The 15,095-nt window shown below is 42.6% G+C and overlaps 1 protein-coding gene across 2 annotated transcripts in view; it reads right to left on the reverse strand.

Moving 5' to 3' along the window:
* Positions 1-15,095, reverse strand: part of USP7 (ubiquitin specific peptidase 7) — a 68,402-nt gene that overhangs the window by 17,612 nt on the left and 35,695 nt on the right. For both annotated transcript variants that reach the window (XM_059693132.1, XM_059693134.1), the window contains 9 exons: positions 12,603-12,801; positions 10,348-10,486; positions 9,636-9,724; positions 7,116-7,224; positions 6,110-6,240; positions 5,325-5,379; positions 4,246-4,326; positions 4,059-4,149; positions 1,528-1,610 (listed from right to left, as the gene is read on the reverse strand). In XM_059693132.1, the coding sequence (XP_059549115.1) occupies positions 1,528-1,610; positions 4,059-4,149; positions 4,246-4,326; positions 5,325-5,379; positions 6,110-6,240; positions 7,116-7,224; positions 9,636-9,724; positions 10,348-10,486; positions 12,603-12,801 (977 nt within the window). The remainder of the gene's footprint in view (positions 1-1,527; positions 1,611-4,058; positions 4,150-4,245; positions 4,327-5,324; positions 5,380-6,109; positions 6,241-7,115; positions 7,225-9,635; positions 9,725-10,347; positions 10,487-12,602; positions 12,802-15,095) is intronic.

Raw genomic sequence — 15,095 nt, forward strand, 5'->3', positions numbered from 1 at the left:
CTAAGGATGACATTCTATCTTGCTATCCAGCAACAAGGGAATAGTTGAGTAAATTAAGGTTTGGTCACTTTCTGACATATTTTATAGTCATTTAACACTATGAAAAATATGGAGGAACACAGGAAAAACGACCAGGTGGAAAAGCCTAAGAGCAAATGCAGTAACGCAAGCAAAGGAGTGCTAGGAAGACCTGGACAGAGCCGCACGGCGAGCGGCTATGCTGGGGGACTCTCCGTGAGCGGCGTCCTTGCCCCGGACTTTCATCTTACTGTGGAGCACACACTGTGGAGCACACTCACAGCACTTACTGCTCAGACCACATCTGAAGAACGTTCCGAGTCAGTGCCAGCAACATGGCCTCTCCCTGCTGCCTGTGCAGACACCCCAACTCCCAAACTCGGCTCCTCCGGGGCCTGTGCCTGCACAGCGCTCACGCCTCTCCCATCTCTGCTCCACCTCAGCCAATACCTTTTCTCTCTCAAAAGTAAGCCTTTGCCAACTCAACCACTTCCAGGCTACCTGTGACCCTTATCAGGTTGATTTCCAACCCAGACTTTCCCTCGGCACTTTAACGACCACCTAAAGGAACTGGTAGCTGTGTCAGGCAAGCTACTTGGCAATGCTCTATGATGTGCATTAGTGTATTTAAGGGGATAGGACATCTGGAAGGAAAAACAAATCCCAGAACCTACTGCCACACAAAGGACTGGCATGGTTTCATTACACCCTGAAATAATAATAGAACTATTTCTCCACCACTGTCCCCTGAGACTATGATGCTGAAATACATACTGCTTGCCCAGACCCCAAATATCCAGTGTGGATAAGGGTAACTCTCCTGAGTAACACAGGTATGTCCTGGCACATCCAGGTCACTTACTGCTTGGTGTCCCGAGTGGCCCAACCAAGCAGAAGAGCGGGCCTGTGGCCCACTGTTAAATGACACATCAGTACCATGAATTATCCGACCGTGGACGCTCCCTGCTCTGCCAGAAGCCCTGAGCTCCTGAAGGGCAATGTGAAAACAACTGGGGCACCAAGTATCATGGAACAGATATCAGAAAATGACTCCTCATTCTGGAGTCAGGATCCCCAGAAAACTGTTAACACCAGGCAAATGCAGACTCCACGTGCCTAAGAAATTCTGTGTGTGACTAGGAGGAACTGAGGAGAGCCCGTGCACTGACACCAGGAACGGGAGAAACAGAGTAACGAACGAGTGAACTGGAAAAGTCGTCAAACATGGGGACAGAGTCTCTGGTGTGCCGGTGACAGTCCTACCTCTGATAACAAACTGCTTCAATGTCCTCCTGACACCTTCCTAGCCCTTCCTGTTCAACCCCACCAGCCGCACACTCAGAGCTCTCTAATATATACTGTCTAGGCTAAGATATGAAATCCTTTTGAGTTCTAAATAACAGCAGCATATGGAAAGTTATGAGGAAATTGTTAGTTCACAATTAAGCAAAAGATTTGAGAAGAAAGTGAAAAGCTACACCAAGACACTGGTACAAATGTCCAAGTTACCTGCAAGCCGTGCTCCCCGGCATCATACTTGTTGTCACCGTCTAGTTGTTCTACTGCCACATAATCCACAAATGATTCAAATACTTTAAAGAGAGAAAGGAAAAAGTCAGCCGAAATTATCAGTAAAGCTTTGATTACAATAAAGCCAACGCCATACATTTAGGAATGCCAGGGAAGGGAATGTAACTGACTTGCCATACCACCTTCACTTGCCATACCACCTTCACTAATCCATCAAAGGCCTAAATGCTCATGACATGGTTTCCTAAGGTTCTTACAAAAATAACATGGAGTCAGCGTTCTAAGATTTTCACAAAAGCAAGCAACAAATTGTGACCCAAGCACTTACTATAAAGCTACAGTTATTAAGAGAGTGTAGAAAGTGAGAAGGAATGGGGGGGGGGGGGGGGTGAGTAGGGAGGGTAGTGAAGGGCACAGACTTTCAGATATAACATGAGTAAGGTCTGAGGACCTAGTGTAGAACATGGTGCCGATAGTTGTTTAAACCATATTGTACAATTGAAATGTGCTGAGAGTAGAACTTAAGTGTTCTCTGCAAAAGAAATGCAGGAATGAAACACGTGAGGTGACGGATATGTTCACTAATCAGATGAAAGTAATCCCTCACAAGGCATACGCATGTCAAATACGATGTGCACTTTAAGTATCGTGTAAGTGTCCATTAAACTGCATCGCAGAGCAATGAGGAGAATATGATGGGACCATTTGACATCCAAGGGGAAGAGGTGAGGGGTGGCGAATCTTAACATCCCACACATGCAAAAAGAACTATTACAGGTGGGTTGTAGATAAACAGATAGAACAATAACAGATAAGAGAATATCTTATGATTTCAGGGCAGATGTTCTTAGGACACAAAAAACAAAGATTGATACACTGGTGATCACTTAAGTTATGAAATTCTGTTACACAAAAAGAGTGAAAAGGCGAGCCCTACTCTGGGGGAACGCCTCAGTGACCCCACCCAGAACTAGCATGCAGACAGGAAGGCTCCTGTGCTACTGGTGACAGTGACAGGAGCCGGACTTCCTCTCCTGCACTGGACCGGTAGAACCCTGGACTGCATGGAAAACAACACTGCCCACACTCCGGATGACAGGCAGTGCGGAGCGGTGACCTCTGAGAGAGCCCGCAAGTATCCCAACTATGTGTACTTTCCAGGGAAGAGAAACTCAAACAGGCCTGAGGGGCCAACGAAGCTCAAATGTGCAGGACAGGGAGCCCAAGGGCAGACAGCTGTGGAGGAAGAGAGCGCCAGTGGTGCACACAGGGTCCTGGAGCCTTCGGGGAGTGCAGGTCACTGTACTCAGGAGAATGAGGACATTATCTGGGGCCGGGGGACAAAACCCCTCACCGATAGAGGCACGGGCCCCAGAGCTCACACCAGCCTGAGACTGGTCTGTGTTCCCTCCTGCCTCAGGGGAAAGCCTCCTAGGACTTCAGGCTGAAACTCAGGTGTTGCCTCAGTTGTGAGGACAAATTAGCCCTGAACTAAAAACTGTTGTGCTCCCACCTGACAAAGTTGAAAGGCAAGACTTGAAAAAAAACAAATTATTAACAAGTAACTTAATTGTGCCCTAGAACAAAGGTTAAGCGCATGCAAACACCCATCAAAATCACAACGGCTGACACCCGATGAAAGATTACCAGGTATACCACAAAGCCGGCAAACACAGCCATGAAGATGACAAAGGTGATTCAACAGAAATCACAGAGGTGATGATAACTTAATGTCCTTGGCTGCAAGTTTTATGAACTGTATTCCATTATGTTCAGAAAGATAGCCATGTTACTAATAGGTACTGGAAAAAGTGACCACTTCATGATCTGTAGTGTGAATTAAAACCCAGAGAGCACCATTCTCCCACCAAAACATTCAATCTGGTAACTGACAGCTCCCACACATTGTTGGGGGGGGTACACACACGACTGATAAACCCCTTTGGGAAACTGCTGACTTTATCTATTAAGCTTAACATGTGTGTACCCTGTGAGCCAGCAATCCCACTCACCATGTGAATATGTATGTGCCCTGGAGACAGAAGCATGGCCAAGGAGCTTATGCCTAACAACCTCACAGTGAAAACAACCCAGACATCGATCAAGAAAAGATGGTTTCAAAACTATTGTAATACATTTCCAAAGGGGAATGCTGTAAGCCAATGAAAATGACCAAATTATTGCTACTCGCAGCATAGGTGAATTGCACAGAAATAATGCTGAGCAAAGTGAGAAAGGCACTGCATCCTACATAAATATTTACAACATGCAAATACAACCTATAACAGGATGTTAGAAACTCAAGTAGTGGTTTCCCCTGCGGAGGAGGCAGTGATGGGAAGGGCCGGGCAGGGCTGCGTGTGCGTGTTCACTGGGTGAGCTGTGCACGCAGCGTTTGGGCATGTGGCTGTCTATGCTCCAGTTCAATGACAAGCACTTCTGTAAGGAAGCACTGAACCGCAACAGAAATTACCAGACAGGCAGCAGGCCATTGCGTGCACACAACTTACTGTTTTTCTTTCCTTTTATGCTCAGCTGGATGTCATAATAGTCTTCTCTCCTATCAGATCGATAGTCCACCTCTTTACACTGGATATAGGACTACAAAGGAAGAGGACATGGTGTGAGTATTAATCAGAACACTGTTAGCATTTTTAAGTATTTTAAAATCATTCTTGAAGAGAGAGCGCCACATACCACCATTTTGCCTCTGAATAATTTAGGGATGGTGCCTTCTACACACGTGCCTTTCATCTTATTTTCCACGTTATCAAGCAACTGGAAGAGAAAATTTTGGCTTTAGGAAAATGTTATGTTTAATAAATATATAGTAATTTGCAACTTGACTAGGAAATTTCAATGGTCAAATTCTAGACTATAAATATTATGACCTTTGGCATGCAATTATCAAAAATATATAAAGTCTTCTTCCTTGGTTGGATATTTACAAAAATATCTACATGCAACAGTTGAGATTAACTCTCTATCCAGCCTTTGGAATGAATTAGTAATCTGTAGTGCCTTTAGAAGCATTTTTTATATTCATTTTACCTCTGTGGAAAAGCATGTAAATTGAGCACTAAACTTAACTCGTATTGGTCCACACCAAGAGATTAATGAGGTTGAGCCTGTCAACAGGATTGACTGGTTTGTCCATGGATATTTAATGAACTGGATTCAACCCAGCTAGTGCTGCAAAAAAGAAAACACACCTTGCCCAGCCAATCACCTTGAATAGCCATGTCATGTTGTGTGTGTGTGTGTGTGTGTGTGTGTGTGTGTCTTTCATCGCAACTGGAAGAATGGGATTTGCTGGTTGGCTAGAGCTGGTTTGGGAGAGAATCACCCACACAGAGCTCTGCCTCAACCAGAACATCTGTGCAAAGGAGGGGCCTGGACGCTGCAGGGCAGTAACAGAAGTCACCCTTCTGAAGTGCAGCAGGGCAGCCAGGATGGCTATGTAGCCAACCTGTGATCTCTTTTATAACTCGGGTAGATATTCCAGGTTAACACATTAAACGTATGCTGCCCCCTATTTAAATTCAAGTTTCCCCTCATACTTCCCTTTCAAATAACTTATTTTCATCCTTTTTGGATTTTTAACTAGATAGATACTACTAATTCCTTCTGGCCTAATTTTGGTCCTGAACAAAGATGGGTAGGTATATCTGAATTATAGTGACATGAGGTAGGTCTGAGGTTTTACTTGAAAACAGCTTCAGACAGTGTTTCAAATATTGGATGTCAGTAGTATACAATGATAGCTTAATACTTACCACTCGACATAGCTCCTGAACATCATGTTGCATGAAGCTATCTAAAGTTTCCCACCTTGGAAAGAGAAAATGAACGTTTATATTGAAACTTTGACATTTCAAATCAGAATAAATTAACAAGCAGCTTGGATTAAAAAAAAAAAACTACACAGGCCAAACCAGTTTGGCTCAGTGGATAGAGCGTTGGCCTGCAGACTGAAGGGTCCCAGGTTCGATTCCGGTCAAGGGCATGTACCTTGGTTGCGGGCGCATCCCCAATGGGGGGCATGCAGGAGGCAGCTGATGGATCTTTCTCTCTCATCAATGTTTCTATCTCTCTATCCCTCTCCCTTCCTCTCTGTAAAAAACCAATAAAATATATTAAAAAACAAAACAAAAACTACACAGTAAAATAATCGGCCACTATTCTTAAATTCATTTTCTGAGAAGATTATTTGGGGGGTTATAATTAAAAGATAAACTAAGTTTTATCAGGACACCCAAATGTTCACAACTTTATCTTGTTCTAAACAACTTACTGCAAGGAGAGGTCATGTTCGCAAGTAAGTACACATTCACTTAAAAACTATACATGTCCTTTTCCTGACAGGTAAAGCTTTAAGTGGTGACTTATTCCTCAAGCAATTTTCTAAAACCAAGCCCCTATTTTCCAAAGAGGTCAAATAAAATGCAATGATCAAAACACTCCGACATAATTAAATGCCTACACTACGCTCCCTTTCTTCTACCAACTCACTCCTCCGTAAGAAAAGCAGCAGAATGGAAAGGCAGATTTGAATACCTACCCAAATGACTTTGTTAGCTTTTTTGTTCCTACGGGCTTATCGCTGTGTTGTAGTTCATAAAACACCCTCTGTAATGCTAAAGGGACACTTTTGGATGAATCATCACCCTCTGTTGGCATCATGTACACGGCCTAGAAGAAGTCATAAAAGTGAAATTTGATGTGAAAGTATACTTTCTAATATCACAATGGCTAAGGTAGTTTAATAAAGGCTTTTAGTTATCCCCTAAATAGGCCACAAAGTGTGTTTTGTTTTTTTAAAATCATAAAAGTCTTTAGAAACAAACTAGAAAAAAAAAGACAAAATATTTTTTTTAATTACCTATAGCTCACCATCCAAAAGAGAACCACACTCATGTCATACTTCTCGGAGCAACATTTTTAAACTTAACATTACTTGTAACAAAAGATTTGATGAAACAAATGCTACTGAAACTATCCATATTCAGCTATCCCCAGGATAAAATCCTTCTATGGTAATTAACTAGAAGAATAGTGCAACCATAGAGAGCCAGCAGACCAGCCAGTGGTACCCCGCAACCAGGAGTCTGTGTTGCCTGCACTGCTCCATGCTGCTCACGGCTCTCTCCTACGTTAGATTCAAAGGAGGTTTGTTCTGGCTTAACTATTCTTACAAATATAAGTTTTACCTATAATAGCTGAAAATTATATGTCGCAGCCAGTAGTTTTCTAACTGAAGAATTTTTTTATAAAGAACTTTTCAAATGATGTTCATGGCTTTCAGATTTAAAACAAACCCATATTATTTCTAGCTCAAAGTTAGGATTATTAGCTGTAGAGAACTTCTGATCACCCCAGTTAGCTTTGAAAGTGTCCAAACACTGAGGAATAAAAATATGCACAAGCATAACACAGGGGCCCTCTCTGGAGACAGCACTGTGATACGGGGAGATAAGACGAAAGTTGGCGAGAGAGTTTTGCTTGTGCCTTAACACTTGAGAGAAAAGGGTGGGTGGAGGTTGGGGAGAGAAATACCATCCATTTACCTTTCGTAGTTGATTTGTGAAAAATAAAGTCTGCAGCAGGCTGTTCATGTAACAAGTCGCTCCCTGATTCTTTAAACCGACATAGCCCGTGTGCTTCTTTGAATCCCACCTACAAGATCAGTTTGAGGTTGAGGGAAAACTGCACAGGACACCCCCTTGCTTCTGCAATGTGTGTGGAGCGATTCGATGAGATGTCAACATGGTGGCCAACATTTCACTTCCCACCATCCTGACACAGGAATGAAGGCCAAGCATCCCTCCAAGGTAATAACTCATCAACTAGGCCTGTGACATGGAGGACACCAGGGCCAAGAGTTCTTATCACAGGGTTCCCTTCAATGGTCACTGACTGTCCGCCCAAGTGTGTGGACCAGTGCTAATTCAATCTCAGTGTTCAAGAAGCAGCTTAAAACACTGTCTGCTGATAGTAGCATTGCCATCATTTACCAAGATCAGCACTCACAGACAGGGCTTAAATTCTATATACTTCTATCAAAATGACACCCACTGTGGTTCTATTACATGCACATTAGGTCATGTGTAGTCAGCAAGAAGTGGAAATAGCTGAGACCCCTCTTTTCTGTAATCATATACACAGAAAAGATAAGCATGTATACTGGCAAGTTGTGATGCAGACTTTTAAACATCTATAGCTTTTTCTCTTAGTCTTTTCTTTTGGTGGTTGGTTAGAAGAAAGATTTTTTTTCCTCAGAGTTAATAGTCCACCCCACCCCACCCCCGCCAAAACAGGAAGCTGAAGAGGATACCACCAGAAAGCAGGACAATCCCCCACCTCCATCTCCACCTTCCTGTGTGTGTGTGTGTGTGTGTGTAGTGCAAAGACATAAACGTGATTGCCACTAAGTGTGACCAATCCTAGAGGAGGTATTTACTATGAGATCAAATGTCAACAGTACTCCGAATTCCAGGGGTTAGTTCATGGCCTGGCAAACACACTCAAGGTGTGTCAAAATGGCCCAGTTAAAATTTGCACATGTGTGTAAAAGTAATTTTTTAATGCAAGAATCACAAATTACAGATTGTTATTTTAAGAACTATAACCATAAAGGTGATAATGGCTGAATAAGTTTTGGTAAGTGTGGCTAAGCCGATTAATGTTTTGATTGGTAAGGGTGAAAACCCCAATCTACTTTTTAAGACAAGAGACATAGGGATAAGTGTTTTTAAATGAAGGGGGTGGGGAGGAGATCAAAAAAATTAGCCAATACCTTGTTTCAGCCCTCCACTTCTGATATTAGAATACAGCGTGTGTGTTTTGAAAAGGCAACTCAGAAAAAAGCCTAATTCCTCCTGTATCAGTCCAATTAACATAAAACTAATTAATGTTATCTACTTGTAAAAAAATTCCCAGTGCCACCCCCAGGCCACATTAGCCAGGACCTGGACTAAGTAACGGCTCCTTCAGGGCCACTCCACTGCTCTCTGCCCCATTCCATTGGGGTCAACCAATGGTGCACTCTTGACCAAGAGCAGGGCCGTATGGAAACAAAATATCACAAGCAAGACACTGGAATCTGTCACTTAACTTCTTTCTGGAGAGAGTGTTATTATTTCGCTTTGGGCCTTAAAAAGTGTGTTGGGCCCAGCTGATGTGGCTCAGTGGTTGAATGTCGACCTATGAATCAGGAGGTCACAGTTCGATTCCTTATCAGGGCTGTGGGCTCGATACCAATCCCCAGTGGAGGGCGGATAGGAAGCAGCCAATCAATGATTCTCTCATCACTGAAATATTATTGATGTTTCTCTCTCTCTCTCTCTCCCTCCCTCTTCCTTCCTCTCTGAAATATATTATTTTAAATGTGTTGGTCTTCTATAACATGATCCCAATTTATCATCTCAGCCTTCAGTTCCACTTTGCACACTTTCCTGATACTCTGCCCAATCCCAAACTTCCCTGCTAGTGTCTTCACTCATGTTGTTCTCCCTACTCCCAAATTCCACTGTCCCTCCTCATCACCCAGTCACCCATCCACTCTTTAAGGCCAACACTTCCTCTTGCACACAGGCCTTCCTGGATGAGTGACAGACGCATCTCCTAGCAGGCCCCCCTCTAAGCTCTGTGGCACCCCACTCACTACTTCACCGCTCAGTGGGCCAAGGCCCCTTCAGCACATGCTGATGCTCCCATGTTGTATATCCCTGACCTCTTCAAAATAAAAATGGAGCCACTCCTGCTGTAGTTATTTACATACTGGTCTTACTCCTTTACCAGACCAGCATGTACATTCTTTGAGGACAGAAACCCAAGGCTGTCTTGTTGACCCTATAATTATATTCTTAATACAAAGCAGGGTCTGGCATAAGAAAACTGCTCTATAAATCTAATAAACAAAGCAGTGAATGTGAAGCTGCATATATGTCTGTGTGTTCCATGTGTGCCAAGGGGCAGCACAGACAGGGTGCTTATCTGTGGAATACATGCATTTCTGATAGTATGAGAATGTTGCCCTCACTACAGCACAAAACACATTAACAACACCCAATTAAAGAAAAACTTACGCAACTCCATGGGGAGCATCTGCCTGTACAAAGACTTCAAAAGTCACTTTGTCATCATCTATAAATCCTTTCTCAGGATCAGTCACTTCCTATAAAAAAAGAAAGAAAAGAATATCCAACTTGCATAAGATCACACGAATGCACCCTTCATTCCAGCAAGACAATTATCCCAGTGTCCTGTGCTTAATGAATTAAAATGCTACTTTTTCAAGCATCCCAATTATGCTTCGTTTTGTAGTGTTCTTGGTTTATTTTAAACTGTTCTCTGAACAAAAGGAGGAATCCCAGATGCAATGGGGGTGCAAGGCCACCGCATAGAAATTGAAGGATCAGTGTCTGCTCATCAAAGCAGGGATGGGCGGTTCCAGGAACCCATGCTAGGAGACTATTTCCACCTCTGCAAAAAGCAGCCAAAATGCCCTGACTGGAGAATTCAGGAAGGTACCTACAACCACCCTGCACTATGTCTGACTCAGGAAAGGACCCCAACTGGTATTATTTCTTTTAACGGAAAGTTACCTAACAGGAAAGCTATTAACCAACTTATCAATTTTGACCAAATGTTGAGACTTGAGTCCTGTTGGCTGCTAAAAGCTTAGCCAAGAAACAAAACCACTTATTCTAAAATAAATAGAAGGCCTTGAAAAATAAAAGATTTAGGGTAACACAGAATGATGCTCAGGTTATTCAGGCTAAACCCACTGTTACTTACACTCCAGGCCATAAAATTGGAAAATCCCCAATCATTTTCTTTATGGAAGAACAAATGACTAATACGACGACTGAATGACTTCTCATCATCTCTGTAATTTATTATCTTCAGCACCGCTTGTGCATGACAAGACCACGACCTGTTTAAAGAAAATAATCTAAGACTTAGGTAACATATTTTATTGATGTTTACATTTTTAAGAACACAGCACACAAAAATTCCCATACTTATTGTTTTTCTCTTTTGGAGGGACTGAGGAAGACACATTTACCTTTAATGGAGAAAAGGGCTGAAAGGGTTTGGGGGTGACCCTATGTACTGATTTAACCCGTGGTTTTATTATTTATTAATTTTTCAAAAGTTTAGTTCAAGTTTCTTATAGATGTATCTATAAAATACATGTTTAGATTTTATAAAAGACTACAGCTTTGGGGTCAGATTATAGTTCTGTTGATATTCTTTCAAAAGAACAGGAAAAGCCCTAGCTGGTTTGGCTCAGTGAATAGAGTGTTGGCCTGCGGACCAAAGGGTCCCAGGTTTGATTCTGGCTCAATCCCCAGTGGGCGCATGCAGGAGGCAGCCAATCAAGGATTCTCTCTCATCACTGATGTTTCTCTCTCTCCCTCTCCCTTCCTCTCTGAAATCAATAAAAAATATATTTAAAAGAAAGAAAGAAAAGCATAGGGAAAAATGGTTCTACTAAAAAAGGTGTCATCACTTCTAAGCATCATTCCTGCCCCTGGTGGCTCATAGGTGCTGTGGCTGTCAAGTTCTGAAGAGCATCTTCCACACGGGTCTCCTGAGAAACTCTAAGCATGGGTACCGAATCACAACCAAGAAACATGACCATAGCTGCTGTCAGTTGCGTTTTGAGCAGAACACAAAGGGCCTCTGGATCGATGTTTATAAAGAAAAAAGATACTGGTGGGTGTGACTCAGTGGTTGAACGAGGACCCATAAGCCAAGAGGTCTCTGGTTCAATTCCCAGTCAGGGCACACGCACAGGTTGCGGACTCTGTCCCCAGTAGGGAGCATGGAGGAGGCAGCAGATCAATGTTTCTATCTCTCCATCCCTCTCCCTTCCTTTCTCTGAAGAAAATAAAAACGTTTTAAAAACCAAAAAGATATGCCACTTTACAAGTCCACCATAAGGTTTACAATGCAAGTAGAGCTTATAAAGGAATGAACTTTGAACGGGCTGCAAACTCACTGAAATACCTAGCACAGCAGGGCTGTCACCTCGGCACTTCCACTTGCTCTGGATCCTTATGCTGGATGTGGACGGCTCACTGTGCTTCCCAACTGTTCAGGCTAAAGCTGTTAGACTAGAATCTAGCCCAATACTCATCAGATCTGATCACAATGTGAACATAGGGGGAAATTTTGTTAATCTGAATACAGCCCTGGCTGCACCATAAAATGGGCTTGGCACTTCCTAAAAATTCAAAAATAAAAAATAAAATGAGCTGTGTTCCCTGGAGCTTTGACAGAACTAGAACCAGTGCCCTCTGGGGAACAACCTTCCCCAGGGGGCACCAAAGAGCCGCAATCAGGAGGTGACAGGGAGTCTATGCAGATGTGGTCCAAGGAAGCAGCTTGGTGACAAACAATGTCACAACTAGGGGAACTGATAAACGCTGAACAGTGACAGTTCTTAATTAAAGGAAAGAAGAGTAAAGAAGCTTTTGGAAGTAGGCAGAAAATGTGAAACCTCTAATCTTTGGCTTTACCTGAATGGAGGGACCACCAAAGACACTTCTTTCTAAAGACATTTTATAGCATACCTCTTTTTAGAAATTACATGAATAAAAATTTATTCTCTAAAATAAGCCAAGTAGGCTCATGTTGTAGTACCCTCGAATGTTTTCATTTGAATTTTCTGAATAACCCATATGAAATGATTAACACAAAATGAGAAAGATGTCAGCCTAAATAATTTTTCTTAACCAAATTTTCCCCTTGGAGAGTTCCTGCTGAAAAGGAATTAAGCCTGGTAACCAGTATTCAGCTAATCCACTGGGCCCTGATTCCGTGTTCATACAAACACTTTAGTTCTGTATATGCAAGAAAAATACATATCTTTTTAATTTGGATATAATACCTACCGGTGAGTTTTAAAGAGGGAAATGTATTTAATCTAATTTAAAATCAAAGGACTGTAGAGGCTTAAGGAAATTAAAAAAAAAATTCAAAAAGAGGCCTAATGTATTATAACTATCTGTGGATTTGTAATTGCATCATTTAAACTGTCTTACGTGGAATCAGATTCAGCATTGCACTGGAGAAAGAATCCTACGCTTTTTTGGTGTGGTCTGTCTGGATAAAAGCGTGGCATCACCATAATCTTCCATGGCAGATTTCGCACAAAACACGGAGGGCTAAGGACCGACTCACTCAGTCTGCTGAAGCGCTCGACAGTGAACTGAAAGGTTGCCTCGGAGCGCCAACTCGTGTCTGCAAGAAAACACGTGACTGTCAATCAGAGCCGGTAAAACAGCCCTGAAAGCACCAACAAACAGGAATAAACTATTCTACACGACATCAACTAGCTGCTAAAACCTAGCTCTCTGGAAAAATAACATCAGCCCAATTTACTAATAACCTAAAACAGCACAATGATATGCAGCTTCTGTGTGAATGAAACCCCAAATTCGGGAGGCTAACAACACACACCTGCCTTCCCTCCTAGATTTTTAAGAGTCCAGTGTGATAAGAACAGCTATTCTACTTCTTACTTCTCACATAATTCTTAGTGCATGGAGGAGCTTTGGAGAGAAGGGATGAAACATGTGACGTCTGTCAAGGTCAGGGGTTGTGGGGGGAAAAGAAAAAGCCTTGAGACTTAGGCTGAGCTGAAGAGGTAAAACGAAGGGGGTGCTGAACTTGCAAACACAGGTGGCCTTTCGGGTAAAGGGCTATTCCCAAGGAAGCGCGGCACTGTTTAGAGACAAGAAGATTGCTGAAAAGTTAGCCTACAAATAAAGGTTAAATAACTTCATTAGTTCATAATTTTTGTGAAAAATCGGCCTGGACTCCCTAGCAAAAAGAGAGAGAGAGAGAGAGAGAGAGAGAGAAATTGGTATTCTTTATTACTCAATGATACTAAAGGGAAATTTAAGGAATTAGGATTTTCTCCAATAAAAAGCAATGTGTTGTTGTAGTGCCTGTTAGACATTCAACTAATGTCACAAACTTTAGAATTCCAGCTTTTACTGATGGTGGCTATTCATTTACAATTGACACAAGCACCAGATTAGCTTTGATAAACCCAGCAGTGTCCATATCGACACTTCTTAGACTCCTTGTGTGAAGGAGTGGTCCTCCCAAGGCCACCCGCCAATCTATCACTGCCAGCACTTCATAATAAAGCATCGTAAAACTGCCACAGCAAGGTACATGTTTCTAAATGCTTCCTCTCACTTTCTGTACCTATCCCCTTGCAGACTGGGAACAGTTCACAGACGGGCAGGGGACCAAGGGCTACACCTTGAGGAGCCACAATTAGTTTACAGAATAGAAGGAGCATGGAGGGTTTAAGAATCAGTGCTATTTTGACATCCTGCCCGACTGGCTCCTGAGGTCCCCAATGAGACTGGAGGCTTAGGGGAAGAAGAGCGGGTTAAGAGAACACTCCCTCCCTTCATCCTTCAGTCTCTATCTACACTGCACCGAGACAGCCAAGTACTCAGGATACAGACTTCTCAGTGTACAAACTGCTTGATTTGTGACTGATTTGTTCTTAGGAAAACATGTCCATCAGTCCTCATGAGAGGTTAATATTCTTTACCAAAAAAAAGAAAAGCCAAATGTATGTGTGACAGCATTTTTACCTTCTTTTAAACACTCTTTCTTCATCCCTAAGAATTTTTCCTCCACATAACACTGCTCGGCAGTTTACAGTGAAGCCTTTAAAAGGAGAGCAGCTGAGCAGGGGTTAGTCACATCTAAGAAGTGATCGCATTCTCAATTCGAGCCTCTCCTAGTGGCAGGCAACCCTAATCCCTTTAATGGATAATAAAGTCCACTGAAAAGGCAAGAATCTTGCTGAAGAGAATGGTGTATGGAATGGCTTAGGAGAAAAGAGGCCACTTTTGCATAGACACATAGTTCACATTTGAGTGGTATTTAAATCCTACAAGGTAAGCAAGGACAGCCAGTACTTAATTCCCCCTTTACAGACAAGGAAACTGAGTCTCCCTGAGGTTTACTGGCTCATCTTATCCAAGGTGTTTTTACAAAGTGACCACGGGAGTTTTAATGCTCAAGATTTGTCAACGCTAAGCACAATGACCCTGCCTCGGTTTGTAGGATGCCATTCTAACACTCCACCAAACACAGACCCCAACAAAACTGACCTGCTTTACACTGACTGAAGAACTGAACAGAACTAAATGAAGAGCACCCCAGGACACTCGCTCCTGGGGCCTAAAGATTTCGAGGCTACAAGGTCCCACCTCTCTTCTAATTATGATTTTGTTTTCAGATACAATTCAGCTATCCGTAGGATTAGATTCTTATACAGATTAACAACTGACACCTATCAGTGCTTTTCTGTTCTTCAGAATTTAAGTCAATTTCTAAATTCATCTTTCAATGTTAAATAGGACCCAACAATAGTGAAGTGAGCGTGGCACTGAGTCCACGCGATGGCAGGCCCGACAGAGGCTCGGTGCCCTGAGCCTGGTGCCAACCTGGCTCATGGTACTCAGTTCACACTTGTTGAATTATACACTAGATGTGAGATTCTG

This window comes from Myotis daubentonii, chromosome 4, assembly GCF_963259705.1.
Source record: "Myotis daubentonii chromosome 4, mMyoDau2.1, whole genome shotgun sequence".
Taxonomy (NCBI): Eukaryota; Metazoa; Chordata; class Mammalia; order Chiroptera; family Vespertilionidae; genus Myotis; species Myotis daubentonii.